Source organism: Hibiscus syriacus, unplaced genomic scaffold (genome assembly GCF_006381635.1).
Source record: "Hibiscus syriacus cultivar Baekdansim isolate YM2019G1 unplaced genomic scaffold, ASM638163v2 tig00111769_pilon, whole genome shotgun sequence".
In the NCBI taxonomy this organism is placed as follows: Eukaryota; Viridiplantae; Streptophyta; class Magnoliopsida; order Malvales; family Malvaceae; genus Hibiscus; species Hibiscus syriacus.
In genome coordinates, this window is record NW_024063172.1 from 2,635,282 (window position 1) to 2,653,301 (window position 18,020).

Below are 18,020 nucleotides of genomic sequence, written 5' to 3' on the forward strand. Positions count from 1 at the left end.
ATGAAAACCCTTTGCACGTATAAGAACAAAAACATTTATAACATCCAGATAAGTTGAAATAATTAGAAAAATAAACTCTCAAAATCAAACAAAAGAAAAAACATAAAAAAAACACACTACTGTTCCTGGCCCTTTTTTTGGTTTGTGAAATTCTCACCGTGCGAAGCAAAGCTCTGGCTTTTGGTGATTGAATCCCCAGAAAGTTATAAAAGTATGTTCCAGAGGTTAGGGACGATTTGGGTATTTTCCGAAATGGTGACTCAGAATCTGGCTGGGTGCAACTGGTAACTCGGTCCGAGGAGAAAGCTTTGTTTGTTTGTTTGTTTGTCTGTTTTTATTTTCAGTTGTGTTTGGAGGGGAGAAAAATGGTTGGTTGAATCAGATCAGTATTTTTATGTAATAGGAAGCTCTGATCTCAAAAGATATTACGAGATTTTTTTCTTGGTTTTGGGGCTGTCCTCAAAGAGTACCAAAAAAAGCAAGGTCCAAGGTTTTCTCTATCTCCAATCAGTATATCGTTTCCTTTGTCACATTTCATAAGCTAGCGTTAAAGAATCCAAAGTTGTAATATTTCATGTACTAATGATGAAAACCTAGTAGAATCCAACCCCTTCTCATTTCTGTCTTCTTCATTTTCAAGCTATGAAGTAACTCAAAGAAGAGAGAGAGAGAGAGAGGCCAACACAAACAAAAACCCTTCATTTTCCCTTGGCCCTTTTTGGTGGGTTTATGTGAAATTTGCAAACTTTGGTTCAGTTTCCTTGAAGTTTGAACGATGTCAATGTCCTGCAAGGATGGTAAACCTGGGTGCCTGGATAATGGGAAATATGTAAGGTACACACCTGAGCAGGTTGAGACCCTTGAAAGGCTTTATCATGAATGCCCCAAGCCTAGTTCCATTCGTCGTCACCAGTTGATTAGGGAGTACCCTATCCTCTCCAACATCGAGCCTAAACAGATCAAAGTCTGGTTCCAAAATCGAAGGTTTGCTTTTATTTTTTATTTTTTTGGTCTCTTGGTCAGATTTTTATGCTCATATTGTTACACATGTTCTTGGATTTGTTAGATGTAGAGAGAAACAGAGGAAAGAGGCATCACGCCTTCAAGCTGTGAATAGGAAGATGACAGCAATGAACAAGCTTTTAATGGAGGAGAATGATAGGTTACAGAAACAAGTGTCTCAACTGGTGTCTGAAAATGGCTACTTTCGCCAACATACTCAGAATGTAAGAATCTTATGTTTTTAGATTCTGGGTTTGTTTAGTTGCCTTGTGTTCTTTCCAGTTACTATGAAATTTTATGCTTTTTGATTCTGAAATTGCTATCTTTTTATCTTCTCACAGGCGACACCTGCGAGCAAAGATCCAAGCTGTGAGTCCGTGGTGACGAGCGGTCAACAGCACCACCACGTGACCCCTCAGCATCCTCCGAGAGATGCCAGACCTGCAGGGTTAGTGGCGTTATTGTTGTTAGGTCCTTTTCTTTTTGCATCGTGCTTCGTGACCTTGTTGTTGTTTATAGTTGTGGATTTATTAAATTGATTTGATTCTTTGTGTCCCTTTCCTTTTCAGGCTTTTGTCCATTGCAGAAGAGACTTTAGCAGAGTTTCTTTCAAAGGCCACTGGAACTGCTGTTGAGTGGGTCCAAATGCCTGGAATGAAGGTAACTTATTTTTTTTCGTTCAAAATTACTAATCTTTTTGACTAGGTTAGAATGTAAAATTATGTCATAAAAGTATAACCACAAATAGTTTCATTAAGCAGAAACTTTTGACTTTTAAACCCTTTTTTTACTTGGACAGCCTGGTCCGGATTCCATAGGAATCGTTGCTATTTCTCATGGTTGCACAGGAGTGGCAGCACGTGCTTGCGGCCTTGTGGGTCTTGAACCTACAAGGGTAAGTTTACTTTGTCTTTGTGGCCTGCTGCAGCTTTATCATTTGGACTCTGAAGTTTTTATTTCAATGACTATGTCCCTTTCAGGTTGTAGAACTCCTCAAGGATAGGCTTTCGTGGTTCCGCGATTGCCGAGCTGTGGATGTTCTAAATGTGCTGCCTACTGCCAATGGTGGAACCATTGAGCTGCTGTACATGCAGGTCAGTGCACTTTAATGTGTTGTAGTTATCAGACTTTTATGGTGAATTAGTTTTTGTTAAACTCTTTGAATTTGATGATGGTTTGTATAGCTGTATGCACCAACAACTTTGGCACCTGCTCGTGACTTCTGGTTAATGCGTTACTCTTCAGCTCTAGAAGATGGAAGCCTTGTGGTATGTGGTTTAAGAACTATTCTGATTTTTGGTTCATCATATGCCCAAATATGGTTTAGCTGCTTCATGTTGGATATTAGGCATGAAATTACGCTAATGCACAGCCTTTTAATCTTATCAATGAAGCTTGTTTCCATTGTGATTTTCAACAATGGCTAGGTCTGTGAGAGGTCCCTAAAAAATACTCAAAATGGGCCTACAATGCCAACGGTGCAGCATTTTGTTAGAGCTGAAATGTTCCCGAGTGGTTACCTTATACGACCTTGTGAGGGGGGTGGTTCAGTCATTAACATTGTTGATCATATGGATTTGGAGGTATAACTGTTGTATGTAAGCCGTCTTCAACGTTTTTGAACTATATGACATGTATACTTATTTTGGAGTGTTTATCGTCAACCAGCCATGGAGTGTGCCAGAAGTATTGCGCCCACTTTATGAATTATCAACAATTCTCGCTCAAAAGACAACAATGGCTGTAAGTCGTAAGATTGTTTGTTCTGTTAGCATATTAAATGTTGCTGCCTTCTTTATTTTGGTTCCCGTCACACACATGAAATTGTATAGAGGAAGGCCCTTCTACTTAAGTTCCTTGAGTTGTATGTTTTAAACAAACGAATGGCTTCTAATTTCCGATTTTCTTTTAGGCTCTACGACAACTGAGGCAGATTGCCCATGAAGTTTCTCAGTCTAATGCAACTGGTTGGGGTTGTCGACCAGAAGCCTTACGTGCAATTAGCCAGAGGTTCAGCAGGTTAGTTTCCAAGTACATCTTGTCATGTGCTTTATGTCAGCTAAAACTGATATGCTATTTATAATTTGGTGGATGACTCCTTACAGGAGTTTTAATGAGGCTGTCAATGGTTTCACTGATGAGGGGTGGTCAATGATGGAAAATGATGGCGTTGATGACATTACTATACTCGTAAATTCGTCTCCTGACAAGCTGATGAGCCTCAACCTTTCCTTTGCTAATGGATTTTCATCTGTCAGCAATATGGTCTTATGTGCCAAGGCATCAATACTCTTACAGGTGATGCTTTCAATGTTTAAGTCTTGATGGCTAATAGGAGCGGTTTTGGGAAGTATATGACATGGTTTACTTATTGTCCATAGCTTATGTTTTCTTGTGTTCGTGTTGTTGCTACAATGCCATTTTTTTTATCTTCATGCTTTGTTAATATTGTTTTTCGTTGACTAAAAGGGACCGGATTTTTTAAGCATGGTATTTTCTGAATGTTGCTCTATAACATCTGCATAGTTGCAAATCATTCTATCATATCTACAGTCTTTATATGGTCCATGATTTATTTTCCTTCTCCACTGATGTTTCCCTTTTAGAACGTACCACCCGCAATTCTTCTCCGTTTTCTGCGGGAACACAGATCAGAATGGGCGGACACTAGCATCGATGCCTACTCTGCTGCAGCTATTAAAGCTGGTCCCTGTGGCTTACCAGGGTCTCAAGTAGGAGGTTTCGGTGGTCAAGTCATACTTCCGCTGGCGCATACCATTGAGCACGAAGAGGTGAGTACTAAATTTTATTTCACTTAAAAAAAATCTTGTGATGTTATCATACTATTCGTTTCAAATTTCAATATTAATTAACACTTGACAATTTTTTTAATGTTATTTTTAGTGCTTAGAGGTCATTAAGTTGGAGGGGATTGCACATTGTCCTGAAGATGCATTAATGCCAAGAGATGTTTTTCTCTTGCAAGTAAGCATTCTTATATTTACTTGATTCATAGTCATTTGGAGTGCGAAAAACCTTTCGTAGATATTCTCCTTGGTTCAGAATCATCGTCTTGCTTAATTTTCTGTGGTATTGTTTTATAGCTACACAGTGGAATGGATGAAAATGCTGTGGGCACCTGTGCTGAGCTTATATTTGCTCCCACTGATGCTTCTTTTGCTGATGATGCACCTCTTTTGCCTTCTGGTTTTCGCATCATTCCTCTCGATTTCGGAAAGGTTGGCATTTTCATGTTCGGGTTTTTTTTGTTACTTTTTTTCAGCCTTAATTTTTGTATGAGTTTCTTATTTTGCACTGGAAACTGATATAGGATGCCTCTCGTCCAAATCGCACTCTTGACCTTGCTTCGGCCCTTGAGATCGGGCAAGCTGGAAATAAAGCATCTAATGAACACTCTGCCAATTCTGGCTGTATAAGATCAGTGATGACCATAGCGTTTCAGTTTGTCTTCGAGAGCCACATGCAAGAGCACGTTGCATCCATGGCCCGACAGTATGTCCGCAGCATTATATCATCAGTTCAGAGGGTGGCATTAGCACTGTCTCCATCTAATTTGGGCTCGCATGCTGGTCTTCGAGGTACTCCTGAAGCTCAGACACTTGCTCATTGGATCTGCCAGAGTTATAGGTACACAGGCAATGCTTTCCTTTCCAAGTGGATTTAACATGATCTAAATACCAGAAAAATCAGTCTTCAATGCATGTAAGCTTTGTAATGATAGATTCGAGAATCCGACTTTACGTTACTATGTTTTGAACTGAGGATTTTGCAGGGTCTACATGGGTGATGAGCTGCTGAAATCTAGTGGTGAAGGGAGTGAATCCATCCTCAAGGCATTGTGGCATCACTCCGATGCTATCATGTGCTGCTCTCTAAAGGTATACGTGAAACATGTTTTTCTACTAGAAATGTAGCTTGACATCCAAGGTTAAGAAAATAAAAACCGGAGGTTGAATCGGTGTGTTGGACCTCTGGTTTTCCGTATAAACCCCTCCCACCTGTTTGCAGGCACTGCCCGTTTTTACGTTTGCAAATCAGGCTGGACTTGACATGCTGGAAACAACCCTGGTTGCCCTGCAGGAGATTGCTCTGGAGAAAATATTCGATGGTCACGGGCGTAAAACTCTCTGCACCGAGTTCCCACAGATAATGCACCAGGTCTACCATTTTATTCCTATCTCAAACTATGGAAACGACATTTTCGAATACAATAACCGATGATTGTATATGAAATGAATGGTCTGTTTTTTTGTGGTGGTAGGGTTTTGGTTGTTTACAAGGTGGGATATGTATGTCGAGCATGGGAAGACCGGTTTCATACGACAGAGCGGTGGCTTGGAAGGTGTTGAATGAAGAAGAAACTGCTCATTGCATCTGCTTTATGTTCATCAACTGGTCTTTTGTCTGAAAGTTTAAGTTCAGAAAAGAGGTGTAAGAACTCCTCAAGTATCCTATCTTTTGTTGGCATGTTTTAATTCTGTACTTGAAAGACCCGCTTACTATGTTACTGGAATCTTATGCTACAATGTTCTCTTTATATTTATAGACAAGATATACATATCATATAAAATTATAATTTTATATAAATTAAATTTTAACTGAAAAACAGATGGTTGACATTTCCATAAACTAGCAAGTAGATTTTTACGAAAAAAAGTTTATTTTTAAATTTAAAACTCAATTAATCAAATGATACGGAAAAACATGTACAATTCATATAAATTGATCCTAACATATGTATATATATGATAAAAAATAACTCAAATACCTAGCTCCCATGGTACTTTTTTTTTATGGCTGTCCCTTGTTCCCATATGTAATGGGGTAAGGGGAGGTAAGATAGTATGCTGCCCACAACACTAGGTTGAAAGCAGCTTCCGTAGGAGACCTTCAAATTATGAAATGACCTCCCATGATACTGATACTTAAAATAATACTAATCATTTATTGATGTTGATACATATGCAATAGCTCGAGATACATGATTTACGTACTATAAAGCAAGATTAGAAAGTAAATCAACCAGGGTTTCAAAAATAATGTACTCCATGAGTTGATTTAGATGTATAAAACAGAGTTGGAACCCGACCAAAAAAACTCCATCACTGTCATGGTGATAAGTACAAGGCTTGATCCATAGAAGAAGAAAGTGCAGGAGCAAAATAACGATGGACAAATTATAGATATGATTATCATCAGTTTGCAACCCTGAGATCCTTCATCTCCCTTACGATTGCCGGAATGCAACTGGAACTCCTAGCAATCCTACCTTTGTTCTGAGCTCCTCGATTATCCCTATGGCTAAAAGTCTTAGCCCTAAGGCTTTTCCCTTCCGGTCTCGACCCTTTCCTCAATATCTCCCTCATCGCCTCCGCCGTCAACAAAGCCGGATATGCTGGTCCGAATTTGTTGAACTTAGCACACCTGTTCATATGTGCACCAAGTGCTTCCTCTATCTTGTTGTTGTCTCCTATTTTCTCCATCTCTTCTTTCACTGCCTCTGAACATAGACCGCATATCCATTTCCCCATGTACTTGTTCCGGACTCGCTCGATGTTCTCCGGCGTACACTCTTCGCTTATTCCACAACACTCGCACTTTGAGTCTTCGACTTCGGATATTGCCGGCAGCTGGTTTTCATCATCTCCTGCAGGTGGTGTAGCTTCTTTGTAACTCTCGAGCACGTCCTTGGTTAGAAAATATATATCCGATACGGTTCGATTCAGGCTGTCGTTTGAGACTCTTGGTGGCTTGGGGAAGGTGGTGGTTCTGGCGTATGTTCTAGTAACAGCCTCTGCATGCGGTGCCATATTGAAGTTTACAAAGAAAATCCCTAAATTTTATATTATACGTGGGAAAGTAAGTGAGAATTGAGCTTAGAAGAACCTCCACGGGTGATCGATTTATATAGGAAGAGAGGGGGTTAAGTGGGATATGATTGGAGTGAAATAATTAGTGGATGTGTTGGACTCGCAGGTCGGCTATCAGCCTATCAGCAGCTGCATGGGAGAGTTTATGGTAGATTTATCTAGAAATGTACGTCATCAACTTGTTCATTTAACCAAGAGAGGGAGCATCATTGTCATTTCATGAAAAAGTTGTGTTTCATGTTAAGTTGATTCAAGTAATATGGAACATAAGTTATTGCGTAAATAAATGGGGAATTCACGTGAGAGTCTAAAATAGGCATAGCCAGCCAACTACTTCTTCTTTTATGGAGACAACAACGTTAAAACGACAGGACGTATGTTCAATAAGAACCCAACATGTGAACGAAGAGCAGCAGCTAGCCACAGGGAGAGTGTCTGAACTAAATTAAAAGGTGAGATGATAAATCAATTCACATTTATCTTGCAAAAAAGGGTTTTGGAAACATGAACAAAAGCAAAGCCAATTGATACATGCACACCAACTGACACGCCCACAATTGCATAACAAATTGATGCTAAAATGAAATAATTATAAATGAAATAAAAAAAATCAGAAAATATATAATTATATAAAATGTTAAAATATACATTTTTAAAAAATGATGAAGTTGGCTGGTTATGCCCAGAGAGAAAATATTATCCCTCTCTTGATTTTACGCCCCCATATCACCACATCTGAGGGATTTGAGCAAGCATGGATGAAGCCACGCTTTGTCCAAGGGGCTACTGCACTCCCTAGTTTTTTATTATTAAAACGATATGTGAGGAAAATATTTATTTAATCCTTCTAGTTTTAATTTAGTTTTATTTTGCCCCTGCCAATTTCAATTGTTAGTTATACTTTATTCCCTTGAGTTGATATTCTAGTTTCATCCTTGGATTTGAGGGCCTAAAAGGAATCCTATCAACTTGTTCCAACCTAGGATAATAAGTTTATAGGCTTGTCTTATTTCATCGTTGATTCCACCTTCCAGTTTAGTTTGTAGTTCGTTTTTGTGTGTGTGTGAAACGATATCAAATTAAAATACCCAACAAACAAATTAGGGATGATTCGAAAGAAGTCGGGAGTCTCCCTTAAAAATTTTAAATTCTTATATATTTTATTTTTTATATTTTTATTGATAATATAATTTTATCATCTTATCATCATAAAAATTTATAAATTTGTCCCTCTTAAAATTTTATAAATAACATAATATCGTATATCCATCCCCGAATTCCTAATTATTCCTAAATCAATCAGAAACCAACCAAAAGGAAAGTGCAGAAAGAAACAGGAAACGAGAACAACCTTACAAATATTAGTACGTTAATGATTATAATATAAAAGGAAAAACAAAAATGGTGTAGCAAATTCAGCCACATTCTTTCTGTTATCATTTTTGGTTTGCCAAAAGATGCACTTCGCCTTTGATTATTGGCCAAGGAAACTGCTTTAGCAGGAGGCATTTGGACTTGTACAGCCCTTCTGTCAAAAACACCCCTCCTATTTTATGAATATATTGTTTATTTTATGATAAAGCTGACACTGTAAATATGACAAAAGTTGGGGATATTAATGGAACAAAAACATATATAATATGCAGCCCTCCACCTTGGTCCTTGGTCCAAAGGCTTTATAAATTGCGAGATCTTTTAAACTCCCTCTGCACCTTTCACTTAAGAGAAAATCGCCTCAGTGACAAAAAATGCCTTATAATATATGATTTTAACTATTTTTTTTTGGATTTGCCAAAATGACCAACAAAATCGCAACGCGATCCCCAGAATCGCAAATCAATTTCCAAAATCGCAACGCGATTCTTAAAAATCGCAATGCGATAGTACAAATTCGCATTGCGATTTTCCAGAATCGCAACGCGAATATGAAAATCGCAACGCGAACACATAAATCGCAACGCGTATCCGTAAATCGTAACGTGTATCCGTAAATCGCAACGCGTATCCGTAAATCGCAATGCGTATCCGTATATCGCAACGCGTATCCGTAAATCGCAACGATAATACATAAAATCGCAACGCGTATCCGTAAATCGCAACGCGATATTTAAAGCGCCATTATAATCGCTACGCGTATTTTATTTTCAAATTACAAAAACGAATATTAAGACAAAATCCCGTAATCGCAACTCATAACCTAAAACCTAAAATCACAACTCAGTCCCATCTCCATCTCTCACTCTCTACGGCGAAATCCGTCCCCATCTCCGGCGAAATCCCTCACAACCATTCACGGTCAGAAATCCCTCACAATATTCAGAAATGGAAAATCAACCTCCGAGGGTTAGTTTTTTTATTTTTATTTTGAAATTTTTGCATTATTGTAGGTTTTTCATATTGAAACTGATGATTAGTTTACTGGTCATTTCAATAATAGATTAACCATTTCACTTAGATTTCATTTCGCGTTACGATTCTCTCGTTGCGATTTTCATTTCGCGTTGCTATTATCTCGTTGCGATTTTCAAGTTAGTATTTGTCTTTGTCTTTGTTCTGTCTTTTGGTTGAAGTAATGCAATCCATTCAAGTTTCAATTTGCAGAAGAGTCGCAACGAGATAAATGAAAATCGCAACGAGAGAATGACTGTCGCAACGAGAGAAATGAAAATCGCAACGAGAGAATCGCAACGCGAAATGAAAATCGCAACGAGAGAATCGCAACGCGAAACCAAAATCGCATTGCGATTTTCATTTCGCGTTGCGATTCTCTCGTTGCGATTTTCATTTCGCGTTGCGATTCTCTCGTTGCGATTTTCATTTCTCTCGTTGCGACAGTCATTCTCTCGTTGCGATTTTCATTTCAACCAAAAGACAAAACAGTGTTGCAAATTTTAGTTTCAAGAATAAACTACTACTTTTTATGTTTATTTTTTTGGTATATCTTCACAGTGTAGTTTTTGGTATATCTAACTTGGTATGTTTATTGTTTTTGTAGAAATTTTTTTCGGCTTCATTGACATTAAGGAATAAAGTTAGCCTAGCCACTACAATTGCTTCGAAGCTTTCACCTGCTCAAAGACAATTGTTTGAGGAAACCTGCTTCGGGCCATGGCTGAGAGTACAGCATCCGGGTGGAGATGCTAATTTGACCCATTTGTGGCTTCAGACCATGACATCAAATCTACCCGACAGTATACAACGTGGTGAGGAAGAGATATGGTTTCATTTTCCACCAGCGTATACTTGTTTTGGGCGGAAGGAGTTCTGCTTAATCACTGGTCTACGATTCGGACACGATGATGTAGGCCGGTACACTCGTCATATCGCCCGCCCATCATGGTTATCCCGGGTTTTTCCGGATGAGTCAATGGAGAAGCCGAACCTACACGTCGACGACCTGAAGAAATTGTTTAATAAGAAAGTTGGTTTCACTCGGATGGATGACGTCGATGTTGTCCGAGTATGCCTTCTACTACTTGTGTATGCCGGCTTTTTAGGCAGAGAGGCCAGACAACCTATTCCTCGGGAGCTAATAATATTGGTAGAGGACCTGAATGCATGGAATCTGTTTCCTTGGGGTTCGTATATATGGAAAGCTACCTGGACTAAGTTGTCTACTGCCTTTGATGACCGCAAAAGTTTGCGTGGCGATGGGTCGAAATACACTTTGTCAGGCTTTGTTTGGGCCTTTAAGGTAAGAATTTTTATATAATGTTTCTAAAATTATAATTAATTATTTAACAATTACTAATTTTGTTATTATATTGTTTGTAGATTTGGATATTCGAGGCTTTCCCCAGCATGCGTACATATGCAATAAAAACGTCAAATGATATTCCCAGGGCTATTTCCTGGAAGAGGAAAACTCTGTTGGATTGGGAAGACTTAATACCATATGCGACAATAAATAATGTAAGTTAACACAAATACTTTCATATAATATATAAACAAGTTATTAATAGTAGACGTTTAACTTTGTTTGAGATTTTATATTTTAGGAGGCCAACATTCCATTACAAAGACTGACACCCACGGAGGAAGAGCTTGCCACTGATTGGTGGCAAGCTAGTCAGAGTTTTTTTGATGGCACAGATGATGAGCAGCATCCACTTCCTCCAATTCGAGAGCCATCACCTCACCTAGAGCCATCACCCGATCGACCCGACTATACACCTCTAGAACGAGAGCCATCACCTATCCCGTCACATCATCGAGCCTCTTCTCCACCATCACCTCATGATAGGCGACCGGCAAAGATGCCACGACTCCTATCTCCCTGTTCTCCACCTCCACCTCCACGGGATGAGTCAAGGGAGTTACGTGATGAGGTCAATGCCTTGCGTGAGGAGATCGGTACTCTACGCGATAACGAAGGTGCATGGCGTGTGGAGGTGTCAACTTTACGTGGTGAGGTTACCGCTCTACGTGAGATGATAGTATCGTTGCAGAATGAGGTTCATACTCTACGCAACGAGGTAAGTTTAAGATTTTCCATATTTAACTTAATGATAAATTTACTCGTAATTTCACTTAGATTAGCCATTTCACTTAGATTGCTTAGTAAATTTATTCGGTTGCTGCCAATTCTGCTAAACTGTGTATTCTTTAACACTGTGAAATAGTATTTGTCTTTGTTTTGTCTTTTGGTTGAAAGTAAATTTTTTCGGTTGCTGCCAATTCTGCTAAACTGTGTATTCTTTAACACTGTGAAATAGTATTGTCTTTGTTTTGTCTTTTGGTTGAAAGTAAATTTGTTCGGTTGCTGCCAATTCTGCTAAACTGTGTATTCTTAACACTGTGAAATAGTATTTGTCTTTGTTTTGTCTTTTGGTTGAAGTAATGCAATCCATTCAAGTTTCAATTTGCAGAAGAAATAGTTTACTTTCGCAACACGAAACTTAAAATCGCAACGCGAAACCAAAATCGCAACGCGAAATGAAAATCGCAACAAAAGAATCGCAACGCGAAACCAAAATCGCAACGACAAAATCGCAACGCGAAACCAAATCGCATTGCGATTTTCATTTCGCGTTGCGATTCTTTCGTTGCGATTTTCATTTCGCATTGCGATTCTGTCGTTGCGATTTTCATTTCGCGTTGCGATTTTAAGTTTCGTGTTGCGAAAGTAAACTATTTCTTCTTCTGCAAATTGAAACTTGAATGGATTGCCTTACTTCAACCAATAGACAAAACAAAGACAAATACTAACTTCAGGGTATTAGTTTGAAACATATTTTTCTTTGTTATCTGATGCATTTTGTGAACTATGATAGAATAATGACTTGGGTGAATACAATGCAAGTTTGAAACATATTTGTCTTTGTTTTCACTATTTAAATATCATGTCTGTTTATTTACTGATTTTTGTATTTAATTATTTAGCGGCCCGATAGAGTGGATGCTTTACGTCGGGTTATGCTTGCACGACGGAGTTCACGCATCAGACAGCGTGCACGTGCTATTAAGTCTCTGTACACCCCAATAGTGCGAAGACACCGCAAGAAGAAGCCCGACTCGCCTGTCATCCCTCAAGAGTCCACTCCTATCATTGAAGAGGCCCCCCTATCATTCCTCGAGAGTCCCCTCCCACCGTTCAAGAGGCCACTGTCATCATTGAAGAGTCCCCTCCCACCGATAGAGATAGAGCTGCAGTAGGCTTGTGGTTTCGGCATTATATGGCTAAATCGATATATACGAGACGCTGCCTACCTGCATCCGCGTTATAAAAATGTCCATAAACAATTGGTAAGTTTATAGACTTTTGGTTTGAAAATGTTTGGTTAAGTACCTAGAATTCAATAATTTGCTGTTTGTAGGTTTTAGATGTGTAGAAAGTGTTGTTTGAGCAAATGTTTGGTTTCTGCAGGTTAATCTCAGAAGTGAACTGCGTGAAAATGATGTATGGCTGCAAAAGTTGATTCAATAGTTTAATTGATTGTTTTTTGATTGTTTAATTGATTTGTAAAAATTGATTCAATAGTAGATGATCGGAAATAAGAATTATTGCTTATTTTTTGATTGTTTAATTGATTTGTAAAAGATGATTTGTAAAAGTTGATTTGTGTAATTGATGCGAACATAATTCTTATTTGTGCTTGTTTAATCGATTGAAATGTAATGGTTGATTTTGTTGATTTCAATCTGCATTATGTTGAAGGCAAAAATGACTATCGCAATGCGAAATGAAAATCGCAATGCGAAATGAAAATCGCAACGAGAGAATCGCAATGCGAAATGAAAATCGCAATGCGAAATGAAAATCGCAACGGGAGAATCGCAATGCGATTTTAATTCGCATTGCGATTCTCTCGTTGCGATTTTCATTTCGCATTGCGATTTTCATTTCGCATTGCGATTCTCTCGTTGCGATTTTAATTTCGCATTGCGATTTCATTTCCGCATTGCGATTCTCTCGTTGCGATTTTCATTTCGCATTGCGATTTTCATTTCCGCATTGCGATTTTCATGTTGGGATTTTCATTTCGCATTGCGATTCTCGTTGCGATTGTAATTTCCGTGTTGCGATAGTCAAATGCATGCCTAATAAGTGATAACAACTGAATAACAAGAGTTGGTTAAGTCAAAATGGTTGGCCTGAGTCATTAATTCAACTGAAAATGTTAAAAGTTCACACATAAAATCCACATAATACAACGTTTGCATTTAAAAATCACCTAAGTTAACAGTCCCAAAAGGTGAAGCCAATTGTGATTGGGATTTTAAAGATGATTGCCTTTTGCTTGACACCATTTGAGCTTTGGATTTTGATGAGGATCCATATTTTGGTAGAGGAAAAGATGATTTTGATGGCACTGGTGATCCACATGTCAACCTTGTATGACCACTTTCCTTGCACCGACTACATGTCGATCTCTTCTTCTCTTCACCCTTAGACGGTATACGATCGTGACTTTTTGGTCGGCCAGGTAGCCTTCTGTCCATGGCTGGTGGCAAAACTGTTTGTAAGTCATCTGGTATGTCCCACTCAGAAGGATGTGGAATAGGGTAGACAATCTCAGCATAAGTCTGTCGATAAACTTCTGTAGTGTAGCAATCCATAGCGTATGCGCTTGAATCATCTTGGTTTAAATGAAGAGCAACTTTTATAACATGGCCACACGGATAACCAGTACTTGAAACAAAGTGTTTGAACATGGTTCAACTCTCCATGACGTTGACTTCACAACACGTTTCGTTATCTTTTTTTCAGTCCATGGTGTAACACGATGTTCCAATGTTCCTGTAAATTTAAATAAACAATACTTAGTAAAATATATAAATATGATAAGTTACGAATTCAAAGAAATAATACCTGCATGGTTTCTTTTCTTGTAGTACCACTGTTGAATAGAGGCTCGAAAAAACTCCATTAACATAGTAATGGGTAATTTCCGGGAATGACGACTTAGAGCGTTGATTGATTCTGCACTATTAGACGTCATGAAACCATATCTTGCTCCAAGTTGATGTACTCTTGACCATCTTTCAAACCCGACATCTTCTAGTGTTTGAGCACACTGAGGCAAAACACGTCTTAAACAATTTATATGCTTATTGAAATCCACTTCCCGATAAGCTTTTACAGCCTTCCAGTATGTCCATTTGTGCTTTTTTATACCAGCAGACCTTGATTTTAGATTTCTATACAAATGAACACCACAAAGTCCATGAAAAGCATCTGGGAAACACCTTCTAACAGCGTTGTCAATTGAGTTTGCCCTATCGGATATGATTGTCAGATTGCTAATAGGACCTATGCAATCCTAAGATGCCCCATAAACCATGTCCATGAATCAGATGTTTCAGATTTGCCAACCCCGTAAGCTATTGGCAATATCCCATTGTTAGCATCCATGGCTACTGCTAATAAGTTTACTCCAAGGTATCGACCTTTCAAATGTGCTCCGTCAACTATAATAATTGGGCGCATGCAAGTAATAAACGAACGAATCTACAAAATAATATACACAAGAAATATAATCATTTAAATGTGAAATGCATGTAACTAACAAAAATGAGTCAACAAATTATATTGATTTACTAACCGTAGCACCAATGGCGATAAACAGCAACTCAAAGCGTCCATCTCTATCTGTTTTGATATGAGTTACCGACCCAGGATTTTTCAGCTTTAAATTGTGACAATAAGCCGGCAGTTGGGCAAACGATGCTTCTGGCGACCCCCTCAACAATTCCAAGGCATAACATTTGGCTCTCCAAGCTTGAGAATATGATATACTAATCTTGAACCGAGCATTCATGTCAGTCATAATTTCATGTCCCCGATATACCCTGCCATTCAAAAACATTAACTCAGCCAGAAAACCACCCAACACCTTTTTGTTTGCCTGTCTATGGTGAGGAAAAACTTGGGTTCTTGAACATGTATGTTTATCAATAAAAGTCCTAACTTGAAACATTTCGCAATCTTTTATTCTCTTTGCAATCATACGCCACGTACAGTTTTTGTCAATCATACACCTTGTTTCGAAACGATCTTTGCTTGATTTGTTAACTTTTAGTTGATAGCCATCTTCCACACATTTCGTATACAAAGCTATCTTCAAGTCTTCCTTTGTATCAAACAATCATCTTTCTTGATACGAATAACTTTTGTGTAACAATCAACTGCTTTCTTTACCAACTCTTCTTCCGGTATCTGAAGTAATTCTGGCATATTCCAGTTATACGCCCGTGGCATTTTCTTTTCTTCGGGGACTTTTTCTTCTTCTTTTTCTTCTTCAGGATTATATGAATTACAGAATGGATGTTAAACATGTTCATTCACAGTCGTAACTTCCTCCTCATTATCATCAACAATACATTCTTCGGCAACGGCTGTTTCATCATCAAAATTCGGGTATTGACCAATATCAAAATCATTACACGCAGGGTCTGTTTCTTCTTCTGAAACATCATCAAAATCCGTGTATTGACCAATATCAAAGTCCGGATATTGACCAAGACCAAATTTCGAATACTGACTAGTACTCACAATTTTTTCTGTTGGCTCATCATCGTCTAACTGGTCAATACGAAAACCGGAATTTGGTGCTGAAAGTTGATTGGGATTTGGATTAGAGAAAGGTTGTGGGTTTTGAGAAAAACTTAGTTGATTACTACCCGCTACTGACCCAACAATACTACTTCTAGGTTCAACAACATACAATGTAACATCATCTTGTGAAACACTAATGTAAGCAATGAATCGTTCAACATCTTCATTGTCGGTTAACAAATAAACTTTACCATTTCTCTGATAAGATAGCCTAAATCCACTTAGGGGCTCTAAATTCAATTTATTTGAAACACGTAGCATTAGAGTTTCATAAGTTAACTTTTGTAAAGACAATTTTAGTTGAAGATTCATGGGTAAAGGCATATATTGTAAAACACCATGAACATTATCCCATGACCCTCCAAAACACAAATCTATCCAAACATGATCAACATTAGATGATTTCATGGTTGTAAATTAATTTACTAAACAGACGAGCTGCGAAACTAAAACCTGTTGCCGGATTGGGAAGGATGTCGTTGGATATAGGAACGGATGTCGCCGGAGAGAGTGATAGATGGAGATGGAATGAGTTGCGATTTAGGGATTTAGTTTATGATTTGCTGCTGTTGCGTAGTTATATACCCAAAATTTCAGTGTTGTGATTTACAGATTCTCGTTGCGATTTACGGATTATCGTTGCGATTTACAGATTCTCGTTGCGATTTACGGATTATCGTTGCGATTTACGGATACGCGTTGCGATATACGGATACGCATTGCGATTTACGGATACGCGTTGCGATTTACGGATACACGTTGCGATTTACGGATACGCGTTGCGATTTATGTGTTCGCGTTGCGATTTTCATATTCGCGTTGCGATTCTGGAAAATCGCAATGCGAATTTGTACTATCGCATTGCGATTTTCAAGAATCGCGTTGCGATTTTGGAAACTGATTTGCGATTCTGGGGATCGCGTTGCGATTTTTATTTCGCGTTGCGATTTTGTTGGTCATTTTGGCAAATCCAAAAAAAAGTTGGTTAAAATCGTATATTATAAGGCATTTTTGGTTACTGAGGCGATTTTCTCTTCACTTAATTACTGGGCTTCTGTTAATACGACCAAATATAAAAGCAATAATATTTTCATGTATTTAAACTATTTGTAATTCCTTTCTCGCATTCGACAGACGCTGGTTCAGCTGCAAGCTTGATTCGAAACACAACTGAGGGCTGTCCCTCAGCTTTTCGCAAACACATCGGCACTGCCTCTGTACTTGAAACTGAACTTTAGGGTATTCTTGAAGGACTCCGTCTAGTGTGGCAGCTGGGATGTGAGTGTGTTACCGTTCAGTTTGACAGTAGTGAGGGTCTTAGCTTTTTTTTTTTCTCCCCCACCAATGGAAAGCAGTCATGCATTGGTTCGCTTCATTGAGCACTCTTCAATAAACCTTGGTTCAATGAATTCAAGAAGATTTACCGCGAAGCCAATACCGAACCAGATTTCATCGCGAAAATGAGCATCCCCTCCAGATGGCTCCTCCATTATTTTTTATTCTTTTCCGTCTCAGTTACACGACATCCTCTCTAAGGATATTTACGGTTCACCTTATGTTCGTATGAATAAGTGATTGTAACGGCTCCACGCCTCTCGCTTTACTAAAAAAAACTATTTGTAATGTCAGATATCATTTTTTTAAAATTAAATGATGAATAAAGCTTTTAATTTAACGATTCAGTGATTAATGAAAATAAATAATTGAATTTTGGATACAAATCAAAATAATTTAGTGATAAAATAAATTATTATTTTTAAAAATTTTAAGTTTAACCATAATAACTATTTAAACGTGGATTGTCAAATAATTAAAATTCTTATAATAATCTTATATTAGAAATAAGGAAAGTAGTTGAATTTTGCTGGCACACGGTGGACTAACAGCTGGATGACACCTGATAACTACCAACTAAATATTATTTAGGGTAGCTTGTGTGAGTGAAGAAAAAAAGGGTATCAATCACTAATATACACGTGTAATTAATAGAAAGAGGATAGACATTAATTCTATAAAACAACAAGAAGTTTGGTATTGTTAATGCGTCTTATGGATAGAAAAGTAATACT

At 38.2% G+C, this 18,020-nt stretch overlaps 2 protein-coding genes across 2 annotated transcripts; one reads left to right on the forward strand and one right to left on the reverse strand.

Annotated features, from left to right (window-relative positions):
• Window positions 1-603: 603 nt before the first annotated feature.
• On the forward strand, window positions 604-5,511 carry LOC120169608 (homeobox-leucine zipper protein ATHB-15-like). The gene is made up of 19 exons (XM_039177722.1): window positions 604-656; window positions 690-984; window positions 1,067-1,226; window positions 1,344-1,450; window positions 1,572-1,662; window positions 1,802-1,897; window positions 1,983-2,096; window positions 2,187-2,270; window positions 2,430-2,585; window positions 2,671-2,745; window positions 2,915-3,021; window positions 3,108-3,300; window positions 3,609-3,794; window positions 3,907-3,987; window positions 4,107-4,241; window positions 4,334-4,650; window positions 4,796-4,901; window positions 5,032-5,181; window positions 5,285-5,511. The coding sequence occupies exons 2-19, from the start codon at window positions 776-778 to the stop codon at window positions 5,429-5,431; spliced, it is 2,514 nt and encodes an 837-aa protein (XP_039033653.1). The 5' UTR covers window positions 604-656; window positions 690-775; the 3' UTR covers window positions 5,432-5,511.
• A 599-nt stretch (window positions 5,512-6,110) lies between these two features.
• On the reverse strand, window positions 6,111-6,881 carry LOC120169603. The gene has a single exon (XM_039177719.1). The coding sequence runs from the start codon at window positions 6,831-6,833 to the stop codon at window positions 6,219-6,221; it is 615 nt and encodes a 204-aa protein (XP_039033650.1). The 5' UTR covers window positions 6,834-6,881; the 3' UTR covers window positions 6,111-6,218.
• Between the last annotated feature and the right edge of the window lie 11,139 nt (window positions 6,882-18,020).